The sequence below is a fragment of the Fulmarus glacialis genome, unplaced genomic scaffold, assembly GCF_000690835.1.
Source record: "Fulmarus glacialis isolate BGI_N327 unplaced genomic scaffold, ASM69083v1 scaffold4192, whole genome shotgun sequence".
Lineage (NCBI taxonomy): Eukaryota > Metazoa > Chordata > Aves > Procellariiformes > Procellariidae > Fulmarus > Fulmarus glacialis.
This window is the reverse complement of record NW_009197022.1, coordinates 4,191-32,073: the sequence shown is the minus strand read 5'-3', so window position 1 is coordinate 32,073 and position 27,883 is coordinate 4,191. Positions and strand designations below refer to the sequence as shown.

At 40.8% G+C, this 27,883-nt stretch overlaps 1 protein-coding gene across 1 annotated transcript; it reads right to left on the bottom strand.

Annotated features, from left to right (window-relative positions):
* Positions 1–228: 228 nt before the first annotated feature.
* Positions 229–27,883, bottom strand: MRPS6 (mitochondrial ribosomal protein S6). Its single transcript, XM_009572374.1, has 4 exons — positions 27,775–27,883; positions 19,488–19,513; positions 11,962–12,101; positions 229–856 (listed from the first exon to the last, which is right to left on the bottom strand). Exons 1-4 carry the CDS (start codon positions 27,881–27,883, stop codon positions 676–678), a joined length of 456 nt encoding a protein of 151 aa, XP_009570669.1. The 3' UTR covers positions 229–675.

The following is a 27,883-nucleotide window of genomic DNA, read 5'->3' as shown; positions in this document are numbered from 1 at the left end:
GGTAAAACAAAGCATCTTTTATTCTTCTGTTCATATATAAGCACGGTTATTCTCTAGCCTGCCACCTGGAAGTTTCGGGCCTTTTCTATAGAGAATAATTTTTTACCTGTACTTTGAACAGAATTATTACCTTAAAGAAAGAAATGACGTGTCTTTTGGCACTGTATATTAGTATGTTATTTTTTCCCGTACCTTTTATGCTTTTAAAAAAAATGAGTCACGTTTTATTTTTAATCACGCTTTTATTACCTTTTCCCAAAAACAAGCAAAAAAACCCTTCCAACAAATCACATCCTATACTGCTATATTTACATTGTAGACTTCTTAATCTCTTACGTAAATATACATATTCTGAAGTAATCTGCCTTTAGAAAAGAATGCTATTCTTAGTATTCTGATGATGGATAAATCTTCATTATCAATGTAATGCTCAGAGAAAAGAAAATCAATTTTCAGAGTTGTCAAATATCAAGATAAGCATACAGATTAAGTCTATTAAATTATTTGAAACAAAAAGAAACCTCAAATGTTACAATAACTTAAGACAATGTAGTATACCACACATATAACATGGCCAAAACTGCTTATTTTTGATGGACATTAGTTATCACAATTGTTTTCCAAAGCAGGAATAAAAAATTTTTTTAAAACTTTCAAACATGCTATTTGAAATATTCACTTCTTCTTGGCAATTAGTTTATCTTCATAGTTGACTGGGATTATGCCACTGCATTCTTCTGTCTTTGATACAGGATGCTTTATAAAAGCACGTCTAATTACATCAATATCACGTCCTAAATGATCCATCATGGTCGATACAATCGAAGGTGGGGCCTCTAAGTCTATCAAAAAATACCTGCAATGAGAAACATACACACAATAAAAAAAATACCTGTACTGCAACAACTTTAATTCAAGTAACTGTTCTGTGGGATTTCTTAAATGAAACTTTCTAATTTTTTCTTACATTTTGGTACCAGAATTGTTTTAAATAAAAGTTCAGTATTATGTTGATTTCAAACAAGAAAAGTTCAATTGAAGCAGGCTCAGCCTGAACTCTTCTTTGTTGTACAGCACCGCTTACCCAAGGAGATTAAAGAGAGCTTACTCTTCTTGTACCTATTCCATTCATTTCCACACCTTGGTTTGAATAGTCTTAAAAAAAAAAGTAGGGTGGCACATTCATTTCAGTTACAACATGCATTCTCCTTCTTCAAATTCACAGCATTGTTTCTCCAGGGAACAGATGCCAGTGTGAAACGTCTCAAGCTTTTATACATACAGACACGTTTCTTCCTTTGAAGTTCTGCTTTGGAACTGAATGTAAATTAAAACAAAACAGCAAAAGAAACCCAAGGAGATGGACTTATCCCAAATTAGGCACATCTCTGATGTGAACATGTCTTAAATTTTCAGTCTGAGGGCAAAAGCTGAAGCCACATCCAGGTGATGCCCACTTGCGCAGTTGGCACTTGACGAGCACAGTCGTGCTGACCTCCGTGGGGCTGAAAAGGTCTTACTTCCACACATGCACAGCACATATAAAATGCACTCTCCAGGTAAGCACTTCGCGTCCACCACACAGCTATCTTTGACACCTATAAAGAAGAAGCCGACCACCTACCTACGGGAGGGAGAACATTGCTCCCCGCTAATATCTTAGGTCACCGAGGTCACTTCTGCAATAAACTCCTTTGCTGAAGAACTGAACCTTCTTCATGAGCTCAACTATAATTTTCCAAGAGGCTTTTAAAACTCCAGTACACCCAAACAAGCAAAGAGGTCTGCACTTCATGCACCAGTACACCCAAACAAGCAAAGAGGTCTGCACTTCATGAGCCCCATTTCAGACAAGGGACACAACTACACAGTGCGCATTAACTTAATCTCAGATATGCAAATTCAGATCCCAACTCTTAACATGAGATGTATCTTAAAGTCATTAGCACATTATGTCTATTGTTCCTGCAAGTTATGAGCGACCTAGTGCCAGCCATCACACTATTGCAAAAAAATGAGTGAGCCATCCCTCCTCCCATGAAATGCTGGGAATGAACCAGCATTGTCAACGGAGCTGTAACCAGAACACCTTTTAATCACTTTGTCTGCTTTTGGCATGGCACTAACTTTAGTACAGTAAAAAGACACGGCAACTGTCTCAGAAATCCTAATGAAGAGAACTAACCACTTGCCTCGTTTCCAAGACTAGCAGTAATTTAAAGGCTAAGTGTACAGCACAGCACTTCCCACCTAGTTATTTCATTTTAATCTTTACGCATCCCCTCATTAAAGCTCCCCTTTCCTCCTAGTCCACTCAAGCACACCTCCCCACGAAGCATCAGTATAACCTGAAAGTGATATCCCTTAAACGAAGTCATATTACCCAAGCAGGATCAAGCACCCCAGTTTGATTTAAAAACTACCTAACAGAGAGGAATTCGTTCTGCAAGAGGTATGGATTCTTACTAAGTCAACTATAGTGTGAGCATCACACTTCACAGTCCGCCTTCACAAAGGTAATCTTCAATGGTAGGTCCCCAAGACCAGAAGCTGAACTCTGAGTCTGAACAGGAAATACAGGAAGATGATGGGGTCATGAACAACAGACAAAATCATGTTCTTCATGCTCCGTGGAGTTCAGTTTCATCCAACTAAATGTGTTACATCAAAAATGTTACAGACAGAGCAGACCCATTGGGCCAGAAATGACTCAAGCAGCGGGTTCTGGATTACTGCACAGGGGTGGAATCCACCCATGGAAAACACAGCGAAGAAACTTCTCCTTAGCCAGACATCCTAATCCTCAAAATCTTAATAGCCACAATTCGGCTCTGAAGTCTTTTTCAGGAAGACCAGACCGAAGCACTGAATTCTCGTATGTGAGGGGTCTGATGGAAAAAATCTCCCTGCAGCCCTTACTGAAGCAAGGAGCTCTCCAGAAGAGATGCCCAGCTGGTGCGGGCTGTGGCCGAGCATCACTGAAGCCAAGGGACTAGTGCCAGGTCACGTCAGCGAAGGTGCTGCTCCTCTGACTGCAGCAGGGCTACTGAGAGCTACAGGAATAACTTGCCTCACGAAGGATTTGGAGGAACTCTGGTGGGCTCAGTCCTCCTCGCAAATCCTCACAGGCTTCAATAGGGAACAGGATTCGGCGTAATATATTTGGAAAACTGAACTGCCTACCATTTTCTGGTCTCCAGAATTAAAAGATGCCACCCAGTTAAAAGTTTAGGGAGAGAACCAATTTTTAAGCTTGGACAATTCGTTAGAAATACTGCACAACAACATCAGAAGGATGCACACCCCTTAAAAAGGGAAAGTCATATTTTCTGTTAAAGCCATTAAAAGCCACTGGTAAATTTAACAGATGACACTTCACTCTTCTCCTTGGGAAGAAGCCTTCCAAATCCTCTCACAGTTGCAACTAACAGAAAGGAGGATGGGAGGAGAAATTCTAGCTGGTGATCTGCCACCACCCTTCATGCCCCCTTCCCTTAGCAAAAGCATTCGTTTGTACTGCAAACCATGCTCTTTGCTGCACCATTTTAGTCCCACCATTTCTCGAGAATTTAATTTTATTTCTGCTTGCAAGTCATATGCTGCTTTTCATTGTGCTCCTAAAACGGCAATAGTTTTTTTTTCTCCAAAGGCTGCTTTGCAACTTTGTGCTTTCTCTCACATTAGCAAAGGGTGGAAATTTCCACTGACGCACTGTTGATAACTGAAGGAGAAGGGGGGGATGGGAGGATGAGCTGTTACAGCATATCTTTATGACTCCTCGCAGAATAGGTATTTTATCTGAGGATACAAAACTGCAGTAACTGGGGACAATGCAAGTTTTTAAAAACAATCACCACTCTTCAATGTTAATAAGCAACGATTGCTCTCCTGTGCCAAAAAAGAGAGAAGGAAAAGAGGGACAGCGTAAAAAATATTACTTCTTCATTAAAGAAAGAGAAGAAACTAATGGCTACAAAAGCAATAACCAAACACAATTTACAGTGCAATCCCTGAGGAGATCTGCAACCCCTTCCCCCCAAAATTTAAGTCAGCTGTCACAAGGCCGTGGGGGTTTTTTTAACCCACCCTCAATACGGCATGCAGCAACCTTAATTTCAGGCAGTGATCTATGACCCGATACACAATGCCGTAGCTACTGTTTGTGTAGTAAACAAAACCAAATCCCAGTGAGACTAGATAGGGAAAAATACAGGAATGCAGGAGGGAAACCACCTCATTCTTGCAAGCAAAAATGCAAAAGCATTTAGGCTCTCTAGGAGTCAGCCGAGTCATCAGGGGAGAAATGCAGGAAAATTCCACTGATTCACTACGAGACCATAGTTATTTTTGTCATCCTGCTCGACTGTAAATAGAAGGATGACTTAAATACAGGAGAGCAGACTGAAATATTAAACAATGCATTAACTGAAAAAAAAAAAAATTAAGAAATCATATGATCTCAAATAAAGGAGAACATGTCTTTGCATACGAGAGGAAAAAAAAAAGAAAAAAAGAAGAAAAAAGCCAGGTTTCATTTATTCTTTTTAACGTATTCAAGCCAGAAATTGTTTGAACCTTGAGTCCTAAGGATACTCAAATATTTTGCTTTCAAATGGACAGTCTAGGACTTCAAAGAACCCTAAAAAGCACCTGGATCAAAGCTCACTTTTAAATCCTCCTAGAATATGACTCTGTCAGCCTGGGGAGCCGAGGGAAAAGCACACATATGGTGGACTTGGAAGAGGCTGTGTGGTCCCGTGGTTGTGCCCAAAAAATGTCTGTATGCTTAAACTTCTCCTTTACACCGAGGCAGTAAGTCTATGTAAGCTTCCTCAGTGGGGAGGTGGAAGATACAAAGGAAAGAAAATGTTCTGAATAACAGGTAGAGGTGAAGCATCAAACAGGGAAACAGGAAACCACCTGGAGGAAAGCAAGCTGCAGCACTCACGTGAGAGCAGCTGGACATTCATTCTCATGGAGGTAATCCTATATAAATGAAATTGTTTTGCTACCTGAATGATCGCTTCACCTTTGGGACCACTGCATTGCTCTGAAGAGAGGTAGTTTGCTTTTCTTCTCAACTCTGGTGGTAGCTATCCTTCCTCAGCAGGGCAGGCAGGTAAGTTCACGCTCAGAAGGATTATAATTTTGTAGCTGGAAGGACTCGTACATGTGTTACTTTTAGCTTTTAAAAACCAGGTATGGAATAGATGGACATCCCTTGAAAATCAAAATGACAGCAACTGGGAAGTACCAGATCAAAACCAAAAGCTGGTACCTTAGTAACTAGACTGTGCCACAGCAATGACACAAATAATCCATAATGAGCAAGTACTTCAGGTAAAAATACATTTTACTATCCACAGTCTTCAGAAATTTCATTTGCCAAATTCTATGCATAGACGCCTGTTATTAAGCGAATTAAATACTGGAAAGACATTTTGCAGCATTGCAGAAAAATAAAAAAAAATACTGTTACACTGCAAAAGAGAAACCAGTCTGACATATTTGGAGTATCTGAAAAGTCATGCTCACTGGGCAGCATTTTGAAAAGTCTGCAAGATTGTTATGAGCAGGGCTGAAGTTACACAGCAAGTATTAATTCTGCTTGTGTCACTTCTCTGCCTTCTGTATAATTCACAGCTTAAAAACCACCAACATGGTGACTGACTCCCATCCCATCAAGCCCACTATTTAAGAGCAGCCATCACATTTAATCAATGTGCTTGCACAAGGATGCTACAAAATTTAGTGCATCAGAAAACGATACTGGCGCCTCAACATCACCAACTATTGCACCCTGCCATTTCTTCTGAAAAGCACCAAAATTGCAAATTGCACTCCCACAGATAAGGTGAGGGAAAAAAAAAAACATTTCGGGACTCTGATACGTGAGGCACATGCACACTTACATGCATGTGGACAAAAGCATTTTAAGGAAAAGTAATGGTTCAACTCATCAATGAAGAAAGCCCCATCTAGTGGAAGACGACAATCAATTTAGCAGAAAATACTACAAATGTGCGTAATACTTAAACAGTCAAACCGGTTTTGTTCTCATCCAAGTGCATCACAGACCCAGAACTCCTTTTTGCTGAAACAGATCAAGATATTCTAAAATCTAATACAAGTTGTGCATTAGCTATAAATTTAGTTTGGTGGTATTAAGAAAGGAAAGCTTGCAACATCTTTCATCTGTTTTTCTTTCCTCCTCTTTGGTCTCCAATAGCCATGAAAATCATCAAGAGAGTCGACCTGAGTGAAGCCAAACACGTCTGTACATTTACCTGCAGGATGAAGTCCTTTAACTATGCAATAGTTTGTATTTTACTAGGAGGTGGGGAGAAGAGAAGGGTTGTTAAAACTTGTAAACACTCCAGAGAACAGTTCTGATGGGTAACTATTATTTTTACTCTTACAAAAAAGGTAAATAAAACTGTATCCAGACAGCGTGGGTTATTTCAGCATCTCTTGTCCACGTGGAATACTATTCTGCCACAAGCTGCTTGTTTTAAAATAAGTTGTGTAAGTACAGTTCCTAAGCTCAGATACTTTATGGAAAGAGGAAAAGTCTGAACATGTAGCTTAATTTACATAGATATGTTTCCAAAATATTCAAATCTCTTAACGTGATGCTCAATTACTGAAATATTCTTCTTAATAACTATCTATTTCTTGTGCATTGGGCCACCGAGTCACCAAGAAATGGGAAAGTCATGCCCCCTTTCCTGAGCACGCGCTTTGGCAAAGCAACGTTACGTCACGCGCTACATCATGAAGGCAAAACATAAGGTGCTCCCGCAGGAGGGCCAACTGCTTCAGAGCCTAAACCACCCAGAGGAGGTGGGAATGATTTATGGGAAGGCCAGGACAGCCTCCAAGCCTTCTCCGCCATAGCAGAGGGGAAGCCAGTACTGAAGCTTGGTGCTCCTGGCTCCTGCGGCGCGATCGCAGTGCTGCAGGGCCTGGAAGCCAAGTTGAGTTCATCATCCTGCATCCTTGGGAAATGACCTCCTTGCTTTGCCATTTTCCCCCATCACACAAACAAGTCCACAGCACAACTAACACTGCAACCTGGATTTTCGGACTCTTGATCCCATTAGATGTTATCGGTGTATACCCTGTGCTCCTCAGTGGACCCTGGCAATCACCAGGGTCCCTGCACACCTCCTACAGAAAATTCCTCATGCACATGTTAAGACAAGCTCCCAAAATACAATTCAGCAAGAAAAAAAGTAAGACCTGAGGAGTTTGCTATTTCAGAGAACAAGTGGGCTGATGAGATAACTGGGAGTGAACGGCAAAACAAAAAGATTAAGAGACAAGCACCAAATAACAAAAGAAAATTGCCATCTTTTCAAAATCAAATTTGAAAGGGAAAAAAACAACAAGGCAATGAAAAACTGGCAAATAGAACATGGAAATTGTTATGAATAATCAGAATTACGCACAGTTTAGCTGGAGAACTCACAAATAAAGTAAATGAAATAATAAAAATGTGGGGAGAAAGGTCTAAAAACATTACTGTATTACAGGTAGATTTAATAGGGGAAAGGACACACATACACAAAACAAAGAAGGGAAAGACCACAGTGCTCTACTGATGTACAAAACCGTACTAAATCTGAGCACTGACCAGGCTGATGTATATCATCTTTTCTACAACAGAGATAACAAAAATAAGAACAGAAGCAACATTTGGGGGGGAAATAAAATCGCTAACAACAAATGTCTAGGGGATAGCAAGATAACCAGTATTCAAAACCCAGTTACACTTGGCCACTTTCTTCTCCCCAAAGCCCCTGTCATAGCTCCTTCCAGTTTAATAGATTCCTGGTCTGCAAAAAGTCTGAGCCATTACCTTCCCAAAGGAGTGTCTTGAATCTTACGGGTTTTTACAGATCTGTTTTGCAGCCGCCCTTGTACCATCTCCCCTAAAGTAAAAATATCCTACATACCAACCACGTCCCCCAAGCCACCTCCTGTATCTGATGTCCTGAAGCATGAAGTGTCACAAGCATATGATTAACGCATAGCCTGGTAAGGCCAAAGAAAACAGGTATGCCACAAAGTGCAAACCCACAGACTGTGCTACTGAGATCTACCATTTTACAAGCAGTTGCAATATTCTCCAGCTTAGCACTGACCAAATATGCAGCAATGGCTCTGCAATGTCGTCACCCGGCCCCTGTCTGGATCCTTTATTTGAAAGCTGCTTTGAGGGATTCATTGCTTCTGTATCATCTTAAACAGCCAAAAAAATCCAGAGTTTAACATTCCTTGAATTCAACTACTAGTACACACCTCATTTAAATCAGTTCACTTTTGTTTGTTCCAGAAATAAGCACCTCCTGACACATGTAATACAATATTTTAAAAAATGCACCATGTTAAAAGCAATTTAAATACAACTCATTAAAAATGATAAACAAGTAGTGGCTCGTAGAACAAGTATTTGGCACAAATCTATTGCCCATTAGGAGATAAAGTTGGGAATCCTTATTTACGTTCTTCCACTGTTTTTTCAGAGATGCAGTGGCCATGGGCAAGTCACTCAGGCTCCATGCCTCAACTAAATTTACATACCTAACCCACACTGGAACCAATGTGTCCTTGTCACATTTTATTCATCTATAAGGTGAGGAGTATTTGTTACAATTTTGTGAGATGTTACTTGAATCACGCTCTTAAATACTTTAAAAACAAAATATTAATGTTCTACTATGGCAATTAATACCGTAAGCGTGAATTAGTAGCTAATTCAACTTCAGTTTAAAATATCGGTAAACCAGTGATTCAAAAGTTTGATTCTTCAGACATATCCACACAGTTCCTGAAACATACTATTTTCATAATTACTTAAATGCAAAAGCTGTCAATATTAGGTCTCTAAAAAAAGGAGGGCGTTTTCTGCCAAAAGAGATGCATTTAAGAGAAAGACCTAAATTTGTTTTAATATACCCTCAATGCACATGCACCACCTGCTCAGTGAATATAATTTCCTGAGAAGAAACAAGTCAATTATATGTTTGATCTGAGGTCTTCAAAGCTGCCTGGGAGAGTAAAACTGCTCATTCCAGTGACAGCTGTGGGCCACAATCCCCTATGCCAGGCTTTGAAAGATCTCAGCTTTACAGATCAATTGGCAGTAAAATTCTCATTCTCTGTAAAGTCCCCTGGATATTCTTAAATTTGTAATGCGCCTGTAGTGCAGTATATCGGAGACAGATGATGCCAAAGCACTACAGAACTCAGAGGGGGGAAAAGCACTTTACTAAGGAGACAACTATCCTCCCTATTGACCTATGAATATGTGTCTTCCAGTTTAATTCTTTACTGTTCACTACAGGCACTACCAAAACCTGGCTAAGTCCAGCAGTAGCTTTGCCGCACATCGCACTGTGTCCTTTTGCTGTCAATCGCTCAGTTTTATGATATGCTGTATATAAAGACTTGAATTGCAGTTAAAAATGGAACTAACTAAATGAAGAAAACGTACAGCAAAAGTCCGGGAGAAGGATGACTACTAGGCATGCCACAGAGCACATCTCAGTTGACCTGTGAATAGCTGGTGCTGCCCTATTGATGGCCCTTGATTTAAGGTTAAGGGACACAGCCTGGATAGCACTCGGAGTTTTATAAGGGAGCAAAGCTACGCTCACTACACCGGAGAAGACGACTGCTTTGGTTTGTTTTGTTTTTCAGACAAACACCTCACGAAAGTGGGGGGATTCCACGCCATTCTGAGTGACAGGAGACGGTTCGTGCAGCGGTCACTAGGACAAGAGCTGTCTCTAAGAGACACGCTATTAAGCTGTGACCCATGCTATGACTATTGTATTGCACTACAATTTTCATGCAATTTGTTGCTACAAATATTGTGTACACTCCCCAGAAAAATCTACAGAAATAAATTCTCCACATTACCAGGTACTGAAACTGCCTGCTGCTTCCCCTTGTAATATCTCTTGTCTCCTGAATTTGAGTTCTCCAATTAAAAGCACAGAAAATCAACTATTTCCTGTAGTACCCTCTCTCAATCACTTCTCCCTTTCAAGAAGCCAAGCAATTTAGGGGAGGGAACTGTCATCTTCACATACAGAGGATCCAAATCCAGGGCAAGCAGAATGACTGCTAAATATTTAGAGACACTTGAACTGGGAGGTGGAGGAGGAACAGCAATGGTGACATTAATCTGATGGCTTCCTGCCCGTGTTAAGACACAATCGCAATTATTTGCTACTAAAACCTTGCCTCATTCAGAGCACAAAATATGTCTGCTCTGAGGACTCTGCAAAGAAGAGGGTTATAGTCTACAGATCCCCTCATCCTGCTTATTAAGTAGATAATCTGCTACAGTAAATGAGTTAAGCTAGTTTACATGTCTGAAAGATCCCCTGGAGAAATGGCTTCTATTCATCTCTGCTACACAGTTCTTGTGATGCTGGTTACTGTCTTCTCCTGTCCTGGTTTCCCTGTTGAAGAACCCAAGACCTGATCTGCAGAAGTACTGCCAAGTACAAGCCAAGAGGAAACTGTCATCCGAAGTCCTGAAATGTTACAGTGTGCTAAGTACTCTAGGAAAAAAAAAAAATCTAGAAGCTAAGTGTCTCAACTTCAGCATCCAAAAATTAGTGGAACTTAGTCCCTCTGCCTTAGCTCCCCACCTGTACAAGGAGAGTAACACCAGCTCCTTGTTCTGCTGAAGCCGTCGGAAAAGACTTTAATGTTTATAAAATGCTTCTACTCCAACAGAAGAATGAGGTAATTAGTAATTCTATCTTGAGACAAGGCTTTGATTACCTCCCGTGTGTAGGCAACAAGACTTCATCCTAAAATGCAAAACTGGCAGGATCAAGCCATGTTGCAAAGGACACCATGGAGCGGGAGTGCAAAACAGTCATGACCACAACGCCATTGCTTTTGGTTAAGTAACAGGTACGTGGTGGAGATTTCCTCCCCTACCCTTTCCGTCAATCTGCTTTAACTGGCAGCTGTCACTGCTCCCACTTTGCAGGAGAATGAAGAGGTCCTCAGAAGAGGGAGTGAAACCGTGAGTCACCCCCGGGGAGATGATCCAGGAAGGGCTTCATAAAAGGTGCACCTCTGGAGTCACCTCACCTTCCCCAGTGCCAAACGCCCCTCAAGGAAGACGGTAGGTAGGCAGGTTGGCCAACCATCCGATTATGCACAGTTGCATTACAGGGATTAGGAGGAGCGTGTCGCTAATTGTTATTTTGATTACGGCAGGCAGCCCCTGCGCAGTGCGGGTTGCCTAGCAACGTTTCTCAGTCCTTGCCAGAGCCAGCATCCATTTCGGAGGTAGCCTCAAGGAGCAAACACACCGGCGTAAGGGAGCCGGGGGTGTGATTCACAGCACCTTCCTCCTGCACTGTGGGAGAAGCCCGACATGCGAGATGCCAATTCACAGCTTCATTTACATTTATTGTACTTCCTGTAAACCACATGGTCATCTTTAACATCCTTACCAAACACTGTATCAGAAACACAAGCAAGTCTTACAGGGTACACATGGTAATTAACATTTAGTTCAGATGCATTAGAGAAAAAGAATCAATCCTGCCAACTAGCAACCAGCAGATTAAACAAGACTTTTATCAGTAAACAGCCTGACTGGCTTGGAAAATAGTTACGTAAAAATGATATAACAAAATAACGTTGTGTATGTTGGGGAAAGCAGTTCTGCAGGCCTGGACTCAGGCTACTCATAACACAAAGACTAAACACCAACAAAAACCCTACACCACGCAGAATAAAAAACACGTAACACTTGAAGCAGAATGCACACATGCACGCACAGCCACACACCACCTTACTGAAATCAGAGACATTACAGGTGTACTCCCAAAAAGCACACGGAAGACCAAACAATGAGAGTTACATATGTACATTTATAAAGGAGCACTTAAAGGATTTTAAGGCAAAACACATCATGCATACCCTCCTCTTCTGTGGCGCTCCTTGTGCTTGGAGATTTTGTAAGGCAGAGACCTTTCTCCCAGGTTTTCTAGGTTCCTCACAATGGCTCCTCTCTCCATAAGAGCCTCAACAGTGCGCTTCAGCACAGCTGCAGTCTCAGGCTTTAAAAAAAAAAAAAAAAAAAAAAAAAGGTGGGAAATGTACACAAATCTGGTTATTCTTATTATCCGATTAGAAGGGACACCTGTACTCGCACAGCTCAACGCTGGAAGAGATCATTCCGTAACCTGGGAGGGCAAAGTGGAAGCAGAAGCAGACCTCCTCCTAAGGAAGAAAATTTTTAAGAACAAACAGCCAATTCCTCTGTGAATTACAGCAACAGCAAAGTTTCCACCAATTTCAAAGTCAGCCCCCAACAACAACAGGAAAAAGGAAATAGTTAATGGATTTAACTCACCTGGTATCACTTTGGCTGACCCTTGCACAGCTGTAAGTACATCTATGTGGCAAAGAGCAACTATGAATTGTCAACAGTTTTAAGGTCCCTGGACCATCGATGCTCATTAATATTATTCACCACAGTATTTAAAGTGAACAGTGTGGGGGGAACACTAATCCATGGCTTGCTACAGAGACAACTATTAGCACCACATTCATTTTATATGGTCATTTCAACTGCATGTACGTAATAGATATTTGGACCCTTGGCTACACCACGACGTCTCATTACTTTTGCATAGCTGACGTCCAAGCCTTTTTAAGAAACTGACGTGCAGTAATTAGTCTAACATGCAGAGATTTCACTCCTTAGAAAAACAAGTTTGAGGGACAGGCAGCCAAAAAACAGTAGGTAAAACAGATGCAACATTTTCTTGCTCGTTACATATCAGAGCTCTTTAGAGTGCTGAATCATTTCGGTAATGACACTCAACAATAGCTATGAAAATGTTAATAAAGTACAAATTAGAATGTTTAGAAAACAACTGCAAACTTACACACTCTCAGCAACAAAAAGTATTTTAAGAAACAGATCTCCTACAGAGAAAGGAAACTAAATGGATGTCCAACTGAACACAACCAAACTGTATAGCTTTCTTCTGCATTCCTTGCAACATTTCACATCAAGATATATTCCCAAGTCTACTTGTCCAGCGAGACGGCAACAGCTGTAAATGGAAAAGTAATGAAAGAGCTGATTTTCAGCTTTATTCAGATTTTATTTTGTTAAATCAGACCACCATAATAATTTCATTGTCCCTTCTCAGACAGAATAAAACTTGTGTAAGCCTTCAAATACCTTATGTATAAGATGACTGAAAGTTGGTTTCCTAAGTCTAAGGTAGAGATTTAAATCATATTTTAGCTCAAAATCAGGAATAACACTATTTTTCTGTTGACTTAGGATGGCTGCCTCCATTATAACTCATTAGATTTTCAAGTAAGCATCATTCATGCTTAGGACCTCCTTCCCCAAAACGTTTGCAGAACTAATGGGGTCTCCTTGCAACTCTTTTTGGCCTTTTGCCACAAAGCAAACCATTCCCACAAATGTTACAGGAGTCTGAATTTCTGAGATTTTCAAAGCCCATTCGAGCTTACCTGGAACAAAACCAGTGTGTTCAAAACTTACGAAGGAGAGACTGACAGAAGGACAGACAGACCGCAACTATACAGCCCTTTGCTAGAAAAATAGCATAAAACCAATTCTGTAAAATCATGTAGGCACTTGCATATTGATGCTACGGCTGATGATGCTGACCAACTGTTGATGCTGACCATGTTAATACTTTCATTCCCCCCTTTAAATCTATCTCTTGTCTCTCAAATACTTCTGCATACTATATTCAAATACTAGAGAGCAACCCATCAACGCAAGGATTTTCTTCCAAGACTGGATTCTTAGCCTTCTCTATACGCTCATATTTTGCGTTACTTTTCATCCTCTATTATGTCTGACAACTACCACCAAGCAGTCACATGCAGTCCTCTCTCTCTCCACAAACGCAAGGAGAAGGACAAGCAAATATTTTCAGAGAAGAACTGGGCAGTAGCAGCTATGGCATGTTACTCCCTCAGTACTTTGAGCAGTACTCAAGGAGTGGGAAGGGTGACTGTGAAATCTGTTGGCTGAGCTGACAGGACTGAAGGTGAGGAACCGAATCAAGAAGAGCCAAGTAAGGAGATCAAGTAGTGTCTTCACAATAATGCCAGCAACTAGGAGAGAACATAGAACAAAATTTCCTATGCTGCATCACACCCACATGTGGTTTTGCCATAGTGGAAAGTGTTCTTTCAAACTTCTGCTATTGGAGGAACATCAGTAACAGCCAGAAAAAGGTAGCAGCTCTGCTTTACTTGACGCTGTCCTCCACGCTCCACAAATGCCAAAACACTAGGGGAGAGAGGGGAGCAGAGGCTCTTTTCTTAAGACTTTCCCCATGAAGAATTTCTACCCAAGCTCCTTATGGCTTCTTTAGCTTGACTGAAAGGCACGAAGGCGAGAGAAGCTGGCCCAAACTCTAGACAGTTTTTATGCTGCTTCCATCAACGCAGCATCTCGGCACTCAAACCCATCTAAATCAGGAGCTACTGGTGAGACACCCTCATTTGTTGTGAAGCAGCAGCTTCACACAGACAAGTCAAAAACTAGGGTAACAGAGCTGCTAGTGATATCCATAGTTTAATGCTATAAGAACCATACCAGAAATCTGGCTTCAAGAAAGAAGAAAAAAACAAGAACAACTGAGTTTGTGAAGCAGGCACCAAGGTACACATTAGTATCTAGAAGGTTTTGCCTTTTAAGCAAGAATCTGACACCAACCATTAGGATTTTACTTGCCCGCATTAGTAAGGGAAATGAGCAGTTTTAGGACAGAAAGGGCAGCTAACCAAACAGCTTTAAAATTTTGTGCACTACAGCGCACCTGTAGTGCTTCCAATCCTAGACGTGAAAATACACTCTTGGAAAGCAATAGGATCTGCCATTCATAGTCTCTTCCCACTGTGCCTTCTGTGTGCGGTTAGGTGCTCAGACAATTATCACAGGAGAAATCTGTCAGGTCAATGAATAAAAATACTGTTACGTTTACTGTTGCTACTTGCCTCCCACTTGCATAAAAAATGCTGATCCTAAACAGAGCTCTGTTCAAAAGAGATCTTAATTGCTTGAGACCTTTAGACAAACAGCTGTATGTCCAGCGGTGGAGTTGTCTGATTTAAGAACCATGCAGATTTAAGTTAAATGTTATTGGGTAAGCTTACTCCTCTCCATCCCTCATACCCTCAAATGACACACAAGTTCTTCGTCTCTTTTATACATGCCAACAGATCAGCACATTCCCCGAGTGGCTGCATGTCCAACATGATGTGCAGTTTCTAAACACAACGAAGCCTAAGATCAAGTCCCATGTATTTAAAAACAAAACAAAACACAGCAAAAAGAACAAGAAAAGAAAGCCACAGATTTCTACATTAAGGATTGTAAAATATTACGCGTTTTTGCAACCTCCCCACTTGTGGACATACTTTGAAAACATAAACTAATTGTTGGTTTTGAAAGCTTGTCACTGTAATCCCTCTCATTCTTCCTCTCCAAAAAAGATCATGGTTTATCATAGCTTGCCTAAAGCCATCAACCAAACTATATATAGGCTAGCTTTTGCTAACCAGAATATCCACAGACACAGGTTCCTTGGTTTGCCTCAGAGCCAGACCAGTCGAGGACATAGGAAATGGTATTGCCTGGCTCCCAACCTAGGAGCCACAACATTTTTTCCTGAACAGCCAGCACTAATTCCAGTACCACAGATGTGGGGAAGCAAAGATGGGGGAGAGAAAAGGAGAAAATGGAAGCCAGTGCCAGGATAATCTATGCCGGAGAGCAGGAAGCGCTAGCAAGAACGCGTAAGCCCTGGTATGTAATTCTAGCTCTGGTTCCCCCTCCTGCATGCACAGTCAAGCCAGAGCCCTTTCAACTGGCTTCACCCTTAGTGAACTTGGTGAACTTTCTTAGTGAACTTGGTTCACTATCATTCGGCCACAAGTAGTTACCTTGTTCTCAGAAAGGTACAGCGCACAGACCCGACCAAGCCATGGAAGGAAGAGGTGGGAGGTCACTGCAGACTGTCCAAGGGCTTTTCCTTGGAAAACTGCCCCTGGAAGAAGTAATTGACAGATCAAAATTCCCCACTCGTCTACCCCCACTTTTTTTAAAGTTACAGATGCCCAGAAGAAACATGTTAACTAGCATGTCAACCCTGTATCTGCCAGGCAAAACAATCACAACAGAAGAACATTACAAAACATACTTTCTGTGTATCATTGGCTTTCTCCACTGATGAGGATGGCTGCAGTCACGTTTACCAGGCAGCTGCACCGCCACGGAGACCCCACGCAGCTGCTACCGATGCCGCAGGAACTACGTGCATCGAGATCGCTGGGCACCTTCCCACAAAGAGTCCAGTTCAGTTTATCTAAAACTCCACTATTCCCATGAAGTTATACACAGCCCCAGGTGTCACGCAAACCACAGCTGAACGCCATGCCCTAAGCACTTCCTCCGTACCTCTGGCTTCTCCCCTTCTCCTCACCAGTCTTCCAGCTTAGCATAATCATCAGCCAAGTGAGCAGAAAGCTGTTTAATGCACAGCCTTCTTCAGCATCTCACCAGACTGCGCAAATGGAAATGGACAGGGGTGCACCATCAATTACCACCCAGGATCAAAGCCACAAATGCATAGTAATAACCAGCAAGTACTGCAACACAGCGCCAACAACCTCTTTTTGAGGGGAAGTTATATATCACCGGTGTGAGTAAAAACTATACCATGTTTTTTATCAGTCATACAGAACTTACATGGCAACGAGCACGTTTATTAAAAATAGACGAACAAAAAAAAAAAATGGGGAATACTCTGATGGCAAAGTATCTTCTGTTCTACTGGAGGCCAAACAGACATGAGCTCATCAGCCTGAAGCTGTAAAGAACAGCTTGGAGACAGACCAGAAACGTGGCAAGGGCTTGAAATAAAGCTTTTGTAATGCTGATGTCTCCTAAAAAACAAGAAGCCACCCGCCCAATCCTGAAGGAAGCACAGTGCTGTGGCTGGAACTAGAGCCATGTGAAAGGACTCTGCGCCACTGCTCAATTTTCCATCTCGTTAGCTGGCCAGAGGGAACTCAAGAGAGGACAGAAAGTCAAAGGGATTAAAAAAAAAAAAAACAGAACTGGCTAAAAAAGAAGCCTTCTCAAGCCACCAAAGCTCCTCCAAAAAGAGTCTTTAGAGAGAAAAAAGGAAGCAGACACCAAATACTTAGTTTTAGGGCGGCTAGGATTGTACTCAAGTTCTTCTGGCCACTTACTCGGTTCAACAGGAAGCATTTAAAGTCAGTGGGCACATCTCCTTAAATTATGAACAGAAAGAAATCCATCATAATTAGCTTGATTATCCCTTCAATGTAGTAATAGTAGGATAAAATTATGTCTCTTTTTGGTTGTTAAACAGTTACAAAGGTTGTTCTGAGATTATTTACCGAGGTGGAAATTAAAAAATGCAAAATCTATCTTTAGAAGCAATTCAAAATCATCAGAACTAGGGGGAAAAAACAATTCCTTACTGTCATTTACTGCATCATAAAACACTAGAAACTTATGAGTAAAAATGATAAAAACACCACACATACGTTTGTGAACTAGCCAAGATCAACACTGGTATAAGAAAGAAGAGCAGCTTTGCAATGAGAAACCAGGGGAAGCTGGAAAGAGTCATTTAATTGTCATACCCTGTTTTAGTACACACGACGACACAGCAAGCAGACGAAAAAATAATCAGCAGATTAAGAATAGACAGCAAAGAAAAAATTAGTTCTAATATTAGTAAAAACCATAGCCAGGCATACAACACAGCTAGTGGCAGGGTTGTTCTTTATCTGCCTAGGGAACAAACTTGAATTCCGGGTGCAAGATGAAAAGCTGCAATTACTATAAAAGCATAAACAACACAGAGCAGCAGTCCTAAGTAGGGTACAACCACTGAAGGATACGTACTATTCAGAAAAGATCAGATTAAAGATAAAAGCGGTAGATGAAGCAAACAGAAGATGTGGGAGCCATGCTGCACCCCTGCTAAAAATGGCCTGCATGTGACCGATGAGTGCAATCGGGATGTCTGGAAACTGAGCAATAAAATGTGAGGACTCTGGACACCTGCCTGGAATTTCAGACCCAGGCAGGGGTGGGGAAGGATCAGTCTAGGGAAAGCTGGACATAGGGCAGCACTAGGCACGGACAGAGGTTTCTGTAACTACAACAGTACAGTTTTCCCGGTATAGAATAAGGAACAAATGGGAGAAACCAGGTGCTCCTGAACGTGATAACCATTTTGTATTTCCATCAAACATTGATTGAACAAAAAGGCATGATATTATTCTAGAAACAGGTTTGGCAAATAGCAAGAAAGTTACAGCAGGCAAGTCACCAAAAATAAGTTTGGGGGAGTGATCAAAATTGACTCAGTCTGAATTAAAAATAACACCCCATCCTCAAAACAGATCTTTAATTAGCATTTTAACAGGGTATAAGCCAAGGAACTAGCAACTTCACCTGATGCAACTATGAAGCCCGGGGACTTGGATGCAGAGGAAGCAGTAACTTTTAAAGTCAAAGTGATGCTACTATCTCTTCTGTTCTGAAATCCACCTTTCTTCTTCAAAGAATCTAAATTCCACAATATATCTTTTTTTTTTTTTTAAACTCAACATTTAAGATCAAAGGAAATTATTAAAGAAACCGAACTAAAAACCAAGCAATACAAGTACCCTATAAATACCAAGTCACAGTTAAATTAACACATCAGTCTCAACACTGAACTTAACTGAATTTAATTCATTTTAGAGAGTTGATACTCTTTATAATTTCTAAAAAGAACTCTAGAAGGTGTCTTGTAAGTCTGAAGTAAACTGCAACTAAATCCTTCATGATTCAGGGCCATTTCAAGGGTTAATTACTAGCAGCAGTTAATGTAACAATTGGCCACAACTTCAGAATCAATTAAACACCTTCCCTAAAACTCCATTTAGAAACTTACCCTCTTCTTCTCAACCACAACAAATTATAATATGGACTTCAATGTAACACTCCTGGTCAGCTGAAGTCTACTTATCAGAAACTTGCTAAGACCAAGCTTATCAGAAACTACAAGTTAGTTTTGTTCCTCTTACGACTTTTAGATGTGAATACATTTCATCAAGTTTACTTTATATATTCATTAAGCTTAAATAATCAAGAGTGGAAAGGGAAAAAAAGAGTGGAGGGAGTTGTTTTCAAGCACCTTTGGTTTTTGAAATGCACGTGAACATGCACATGAACTCACACACAATTCCTGTTGTTTCCACATTTGTTAAGATGAAAAACAGAAGACATTCCAATGAAGAGAACAAAAAGATAACAGTAGGAGCAGAAAAAGGGCAAGGTGAGAGGAAAAGACAACTTCTCCGATCTTGTGATACAGAAGCTGGAACCACAGTCAAGAAGCCAGTGCTTCTTTCACCCTCTCCATACTTCTCACTGGTAAACCTGCACATTGCGAGGGGATACATGGTTGCAGTTCGCCAATTCAGGTCATCAATTCCTCTCCCCAAAGCAATGAGCTGCCAGTTTTAAGATACCCTGGAACTTTTTCTGACTTCTCAAACTTTCCCTTTGATTCCTCAAGCGTTTGGACTGCAATTGCCCAACCTCACAGATCCACCTTCAGAAGACCCTGAGATAAGCAAAATGTAAAGCCAGACTTAACTGCGCAGCCTAGTCTAATCAAGATCTGCATCAAGTCATCCTCAGACAAGTTTTAAAAAGAAATCCTGTGCACGACAGCGTTTTTAGATGTATTTAGTATTTTAACCACCACAGAGAGCAGAAGTTTTGCTCTTTCCTCCTCCTCATCTTCCAAGATTACAGCTGACTCTTACAGTTTACTGCTTTCTTGAGAAAGCTGGTTATGCCTCCTCTGGATAAGAAGTCTTGTGGTGCCATTTTACCTACTAAGATGTTTAATATGATGTAATTCCTATGAAAACAGGCTGTGGATGAAAAATAACGCATACAACCCAGCACCAGAATTAAGTTGGAACTTAAGTTTGGAAGCTTACTTCTCAAGAATGTCACCTATACTATCAAATTTGTCAAAACAAGACTAATTTTAAGTAAGAATTTTAATTCTGGATCAGATCTCTATTCTCAAATAAACTCTCTTTCAGTCTCTCCCCTCTAACTCAGCCTTGTTTCCATCTCCATACACTGCGTGTATGGCTCCCCTAGTATTTTCTCTCATCAACTTATTTTAAGCTTTTCTATTCACCCACATATTTAACACCAGCTTGGAAGACTTACAGATACTGACAGAAAGGGTCCAAAAACAATGGCTGCTATTCCAAGGTAAGCTGAAGCCCATCATCCCCTTGCCCCAAGTGTTCTACAGGAAAAGGCTGCCTGAACGCAGAGCTAATGGCTCCTTCAGCTGCCTGGCACCTCCATCCACCAGCTCCTGTGCAAGTTGGGGAAGGGACACGAATCAAACCACCATCATGCTGCTGCTATTACCATTTGCTTTCCTGGATGCCTCAGGGACAAAGTCAGTGGTATTAAGAAGAAGGGTTTCGGTGTGTTAGAAACAGTGCACAACATGACCAGAGTTCCCAACCCAAGCCGCCTCCCTGCCGGGCAATACTGAGCCTGGTACTTCCCCCCACAGGCCATAGCTCACTCACAGCACAGGCACAGGCAGCTCTGAACCCACAGAGGTTCTTCCAGTGTAATTGCTCTGGGCACATTCAGCATTTTTCAAATCGGCTTTCACACGTCTGCAATTGGGGAAATCTGCGCGGCAGCAAGCGAAACGGGCACTGCACGGCTTCCAGAAGACAAACACTAGTTCGCTTGAGAGTCGCAGCTGCAAAGGCCAAATACAGTCAGTGTTTACATTCTCTGGGTTGGAGGCATCCAGCCTCAGAGTGCCAGCAACAGTCCAGTCTTGGGAGAAATACCTGCAACTGTCCAAAGCATCCACTGTAGCAGTCGGGTGTCAGGATATATTCCAACCAAGTCCCCAACACTCCAGACCTAGGGTGTGCCACTAGCACCATCCAGAATAGTCTAAGCCACTGAAGAGCTCCCTTCTATGAGAGAAATTGTTTAAGGAATACAGATCTGGTTCCTAACACGTAGCTGTTACACCCATCACGCACATCCTTACTGCCATAGAAGAACAAAGACAAGTCAGGACTAAGAAAAAGCTGAACGTGGTTAGTAAAAAACTTTCCGAAGAGTGTGTGAGGACCATAGCCATAATTTCTAAATCCTCACGCTTTTGCAGAACAGTAACTATCTTTGGCTCTGAACCAGAATAGCATTTAGGGTGGAAGTTGCATTGTTTTGACCAACTGGTGTGCACAACTGAAAGTGAACCTTGACAATTTCTTGCTCAAGTTCTCCTGTACACTACAGCATATATACTGGAGTACTCAAAGCTAACTTACAAAACTAGTTTCATGGTTCAGGTAAGTATTAAAAATAGTTGCTGACAAGTTTAAGGGTTATCAGCATCACAACCATAAAGTCAAATTGTCACCTTATTCCTATCAGGCTATGAACACATCCAAAAAAAAACATCAAAAAAGAAAATCACTAAGTACAACCCAATTAAATGTGCTTGCTAGACAGGCAGGAAGAAATCAGAGAGCTGAAACCCCCTGGCTCGTTCACTTTCCTGGCACGAGAACAAGTACAGGGCAAACTGGGACAGCCACATCCAAGAAGAGAGAGTTCACTTCAGAGCCAACAGGCAAAGAGTACCCATTACCACCCTCTCCTTGGGTTTTTCCAGTGAACCCTCAAAATAAATGCTGCTGCAGCATTTATTGAACCTGCCCACAACTTGTCTGGGCCAGGACCCCGCACCCAAAGAAGCACCAAAGTCTCAGACATCAGTAAATTGGGGATTGACAGAGTCTTTGCTAACTAATACAAATGGAACCAGCTGGTGACAAAGAGGCTTCTCGAGCCTTTTTTAAAATCAATGAAATGGAAAGCTGCTCACTGAATAGAGAATCACCTAATAAACTAATTAGATAACCAATTAATTAATAGCTAACTCATAAAAACACAGGAGTCCCACTCCTTCCTGGAAATCACAAATCCAAACCAAGTATGCAGGCTGGAAGCTCTGCTTATTTTTCATCCCAAATCCCAAAGCTTCCTCTCCAAGTATGTTTTGTACCCATTCCTTCAACAAACTAACAGCTTCCACTTTTCTTTTATAACAGCGGCAAAAGAAGAGAATACCAAGAATAAGTTTTGACGAATGCAGTATTTCCTCTGCAGCTGAAAATCTGGCTTTAGTGTCCTTCCCACAACTTTTGCAAATGCACCTATCTCTAAAAAGATGCCAACATCTCTAAAAGGACATCTTCATCCCCAGTCCGCAGGTGATTAACCTGCCCCCCTCCTTGCTGAACTGTCACCATTGGACAACGCAGAAGTCGTGATTCACACCATGCTTTCCATGGCTATTAGTTCAAATATTTCCTTATGAGGGAGGGATGCAGGGGAGGAGGAAGTGGAAGACTCATCTTTGGTCTCTGCTTCCAGAACCATGTTGGTGTTTTAATCTTTTCCAAACAAAAATCATGAGAGTATCCTTCCCTCCCCAAAGGCAACTATCTAAGCACTGCCCACCACAAGCTGTAACTGCTTCCTACAAGGGAGAAGACAGCATCACACGCATCCTTCTCAGAGCGTGACTGCTGGCAGGGGCTCCTTGGAGGACTTGGGCACCAGGCACTAGATTGCAGTCAGAAACAAATACAAGACAGACCCCGAGGCATCCAGGCTGGGGCAGTCCCAGAGGGATACCGAAGCACAACTGGAGGTATTTAAGGACACTCCAAAATCAAGTAGGAAGGTCCTATCCCACTCAAGAATTGGTTAAGCAGCAGTTGAACAGGGCATTTAAAGAAGAAAAAAGAAAAAACAAGAAAACAAACAAACAATTTTGCACAATATCCAACAAGGCTGCTCTGCTAAATGAGGGTTCACCCATATCTTGTTTTGCATGCAAGCTGCTGCTCTGCAGAGTGCTTCAGGTGGTTAGCCTTGCCCTGCCAGCGTCCTGAGCTTCAGGGCATAGAAAGGTCAGTCCAGCCCACTCCCCACCCCACGTCCCCCCACAACGTGAACCGGCGTTAAGTTTTGCAGCCAAACTCTGCAACCAAGTTTTGGATCCCTAAGTTCTTGCAGTTTTAAAGAATCTAGTTTGGTGGTTTTTACCACTCTGCCCGTGCCCTGCTTCAAGAGGTCTGCCTTTTAATAATGGGGGCAAAAAGAGAAGTATCTTTATATGTATAGGGATGCAACGCTTACTACAAGTAAGAATATGCATGACGTAATTATGGACAAGTTCTCCAAAACAGCTTCACAAATTTCTATTCTGTTTTGTTTTTTTTTTTTTCCTCTATTTTTATTGAAACTTTGTACAGAAGTTTTAAACATTTCCATACAATACTTTTAGACAGGACAAAATGCCATGGTAAAGGAATGTAAACTGCAAGAAACACAGTCTGAAGTATCCAAATACTCTCTAATAAGAGTTTTAGTTTGAAGACTAATGCAGTAGGCAAAATAATATGCATACAGTATACAAAGAACAGTATACACAGGGCCAGCAATGCTAACTATGAAAATTTTGCATCAGATTTACTTCAAAGATTTATAGCAATATGATAATTCTATACACTAGACCAAAATTAATTTATCATACATCGTTTCTATGACAAAAAGCTTGTCATTATGGACAGTAGCAACTTACAATATAATTAAGCTGTATTAATCTCATTAACACTTCTAAATCTATATTCCTACTACAATAATTTTTTTCAGTATATTGTCTTATAAGATCTTAACAGACCTTTAAATAACACTTTACCAAAAGAGACCTGGACCCATTATAGTGATCTTATCTACATGCCCATTTGGCTTATTTCAAAAAAAACAAGGGACAAGGAAAAAGGCAGGTTTCAAATGCTATATGATATCATTTGGTTTTGGTCTGAAATGTATTTTAGTTGAATAGTTAAAAAAACAAAAAGGCAGTTCATTAACTGGTATTTTATATAAAATTTGCAGAAAAATATAACAGCAACAAAAAAACCAAAAATACTTCACAGATATCTAAAAAAACATTATATCAGAGATACAAGGTAAAGCAGCATCACTTTGACACTGTGCTTTAAAAATAAGATGAATGAAGAGACTGCTCTAGTGATATTAGAAAATTTGCTTTCTTCTTGAAGAAGACTACTAACATTTTGCACAGCAACTATTTTTATAACCACCTCATTTAAAAACGTGTATTCATAGACACAGAGAATTGTCATATCATTACCATTTTTGCTCAAAGTGTCTGACTTTACACAGTGAAACTGATAATGCTAAGTGTCACCAGATGTCACTATACCATGAATTCAATATTAGAACAGAAGTGAAGCAAATGCCTTTAAACCAACACCATGAAAGAAATAATCGAAAGTGTTTTGTAAACAAAACAAACCACTTTGCAAAACAAGAAAGTTCAGAGATCTCACAGTGAAATCAGAAATCCTAATTATATATGTTTACATTCTAGGACTACTCTTTACCTTAGGCCAATTAAAGCACATTAAACCATTTAATTATATACAAACATTTTCTTAAAAAAAATTTAAAACATTGCACACAAGTCTGCTTTTTAACACCACATAACAAGGTTAGTTTTCTTTTCAAAACAATTACATTTAAGGGCACAGAACATACAGAATACCAAATTAACAGATGAATATTTTTGCTTTGCTATACATGCTAAATCCAAAGATTTCCTCAAGAAAGCTAGAGCTTAGCAACTCTAACTTCTTCCATGTATCCTGTTCTCTGAAAGGGAGCATCTCCCAACACCTCCTTTATCTTAGGATTTAAAAAAATATATATATAAAAAAAATAAAGCTGTACGTTTTAAAGTTGTAAGCATCTTCTGCTTTAAGTGTTTGTGCAGAGATCCTTTGATGGCTCTGCCCACTTCACTGCAACCTTGTGGGAAATCCTTTTCACTACTCAGTTACAGTACTCTCATGACTTGCATCAGAAGTCTCATGCTGGCCCTTCTGGGATTAGGGTGGAAAGGGGAACACAGAAGTGGAGAAGTAGAAAATACACAAGCGGTATATTGAAGGCCATTTTAATTTCTTACAATCTCTCACTGTTTCCTTTCAGGTATTAGTAAAAGCTAACAGGAGAAATAACAAAAACCACAAAAAAAACCCCAAACTTTGGCAGAGAATAGCATCAAATCATTCATTTAAAAAAAAAAAAAATTAAATAAGAATAGTCTCCCAGAAAGTACTATTTAGCTCTCAAGAAGCCTCTTCCTTTTTTATTTTTATTTTCTTTTTTAAATAAAAGGCTTCCAACAAATTTCTGGGAGAAAATTCAAATATCTTAACAGAAAAATAAGTTACGGAAAATAACAACAAAAAAAGGTGTCATTCCAAAATAAGTTTTTCAAGACTGTCGTTCTAAGCTCAAGGCAATAAATAAACCAATCGCTGCGAGACAGAAGCACGTGTCCTCCTGCATCTACCCCTGCATGACTAGCCAGTCCCACCGAGGAGGAGGCCAGGCATTAAAATTTATGGAACCAATTGTCCATTATGGGAGACACTTTTATAGTTTTACTGGACCAAAAAGTTGGTGTTTAAACCAAAACATGTTAACGTGGGTTAACACCTCTTCCACATAGATCACGATCAGAAAATTAGCAAAGGCATGTTTACACTATAGAAAACCCTCAAGCAACTTCTTATACTAAGGTCCATAACACAGGGAAAGGTACTTGCTCACCAATAGTTTGCTTGAAGCCTTGTAATTTTTTTTTTTCCTAATAAAGGCCTTTTTTTAAGTGGTTATATGCAGCGAAGAACATCAGCAAGTTCTATGACTCTAAGACATGAAAACAGAATACGACTGAAGAGGCCGGCATTAGGCAGAGAGTAGCATAGAAACACATTTTTAAACAACTTAAGAGAAAAAACACTGGAGAAGTAATTTGCTTAAAAGCTTCTTCACAATAACAGGTCTAAGGATGGGGGGGATGCAAAGTATTACTTTATTAAGATCCTGACTGACTGCCAAGTACCACTGCAATTAATGCGGCAACTCGTTACTTTAGCAAAAGTGAGAATAGATTAACTGGGAGATGGACTATCTCAGATTCAACAGTCAAAGGCTGCACCATACATTTCTGAAGGATTATGACTCCCCACCACAGCCGAAGGATAATTTCACCATGGATCTGACTGTAGTTATACTGCACAGGATACAGACATCCTGTGTATTAACCCTTTAAACAGCATTCTCTTTAAATAGCAAATTACTTGGGGGGGGGGCGGAAGAGAGGAGGAAAAACAAGCCGGGAAAAGCCATTATAAGCAAACCACACTTCAGGTGGCAACAAAAGCCATGCCTTCAGCTTCATAACCACATAAGGCACCCTGGGAAAAAAGCAAGCACAGATGAAGCAATGGCAGCCAAGCACAAGGGTCCCTGAGCTAACCTGGCTTCACAGGTTAGGTGGCAATGCATTTGTTAATACCGAGAGCAAAGAGGACCCGTCTGGAATATCCAAGTACCGGTCAGTGATAGAAAGACATGCCAAGTTACTAAGGGACAGTGCCTGGTACGAGTTTTTCCTGTGCCAAATTAGGCATATTAGCCATATCCCAGCCTTTTCAAGAAGAGATTGTTGGACTGAGACTTATCTTCACCCTCCACAGGTTATTTTTCATCCCACTAAGATCAAATTTTGCCCTAGATTACTTTATCCTGCATAGAATCAATTAACTGTTTTACATCTTTCTTGTAGTACCAACCTTCCCAACTCAGCCCACTAATGAATTAACTTGAGATGTCATTAACATATTTCACATACTACAATTTTTCCATTAAAAAGGATTTAAAATATTTTTCTGAATGAAGCCAGCCACATAAACCATAAGAACATGTGTCTTGTCACGCTGGTATTAACACCAACACTCAGGTATGGTAACTCTCCTCTTCTATATATATTGCAACGCTGCTCCTACACTTATTAATGTTTTTCCAGTTAGAGGAGTCTACTTTCCAGCAGCAACAACTAAACAAAGTGGAGAAAGGTGGGACATCTTGGCCTCCGTTTAAGGTCTCGGAATTAACGGGATTCAATTGATTTAAAAACAAAAACAAACCAAACCAACAAAAATGGAAGTTCAGAATTTTATCTGAAAATATGTATTGTACATCACACTATTAAAAGCTATTTGGACAGCCTGCAGCTCACGGCACCACTATACTGGAAAGCAAACTTTCTCCAGCAGCTAATAGCAGGATTAACCCAAATTTCACCTCTACAGAACTATTTCACCCATAGATATTGGTTCTCCTTTGTATTATTAAATTACAGTGTGCCAAGGAAACATTTCTGGGCCCTTGAATCGATGCTGTTGAGTTGTCAGCATGGTCCCTTAGACCATTTTTGGCCCAGCCAGTTTGTGCTCTCCCAACCAATTCCCTAGATGAGCTGGGGAACAAAGACAACAGGAGGAATTATTTTCATGGGAAGCCTGGATATGACCTCTCTGTCCTGGACAGTAAGGGAGTTTAATACTATGAGTGCAGCCACACACTGTCAGCTGGCCTCTGCACCCAAAAACAGGCCCTGACTTGGTTTAGCATAAGGGCGAGAGCACCCAGGAAGGCAACACATTCTCCTGCTTTACCAAGGGGGAAGTGGACTGAGCTTTGCAACCTTTCGGTCTGCTGAGCTCCACTGACTTGCTGCACACACGTCCTCCACACCTGGAAACTGTTCATCCCTGCCTCCGGCAT

Bases quoted from the DNA above. Each gene is read 5' to 3' on its own strand.
- MRPS6 (XM_009572374.1), bottom strand. From the start codon at position 27,883: ATGCCGGAGGCAGGGATGAACAGTTTCCAGGTGTGGAGGACGTGTGTG. The intron at 19,514-27,774 runs GTAAAGCAGGAG...CGCAATGTGCAG, and splicing joins CTCAGTCCACTTCCCCCTTG to GTTTACCAGTGAGAAGTATG. The intron at 857-11,961 runs GTATGCATGATG...TTCTCATTGCAG, and splicing joins GAGCGCCACAGAAGAGGAGG to GTATTTTTTGATAGACTTAG.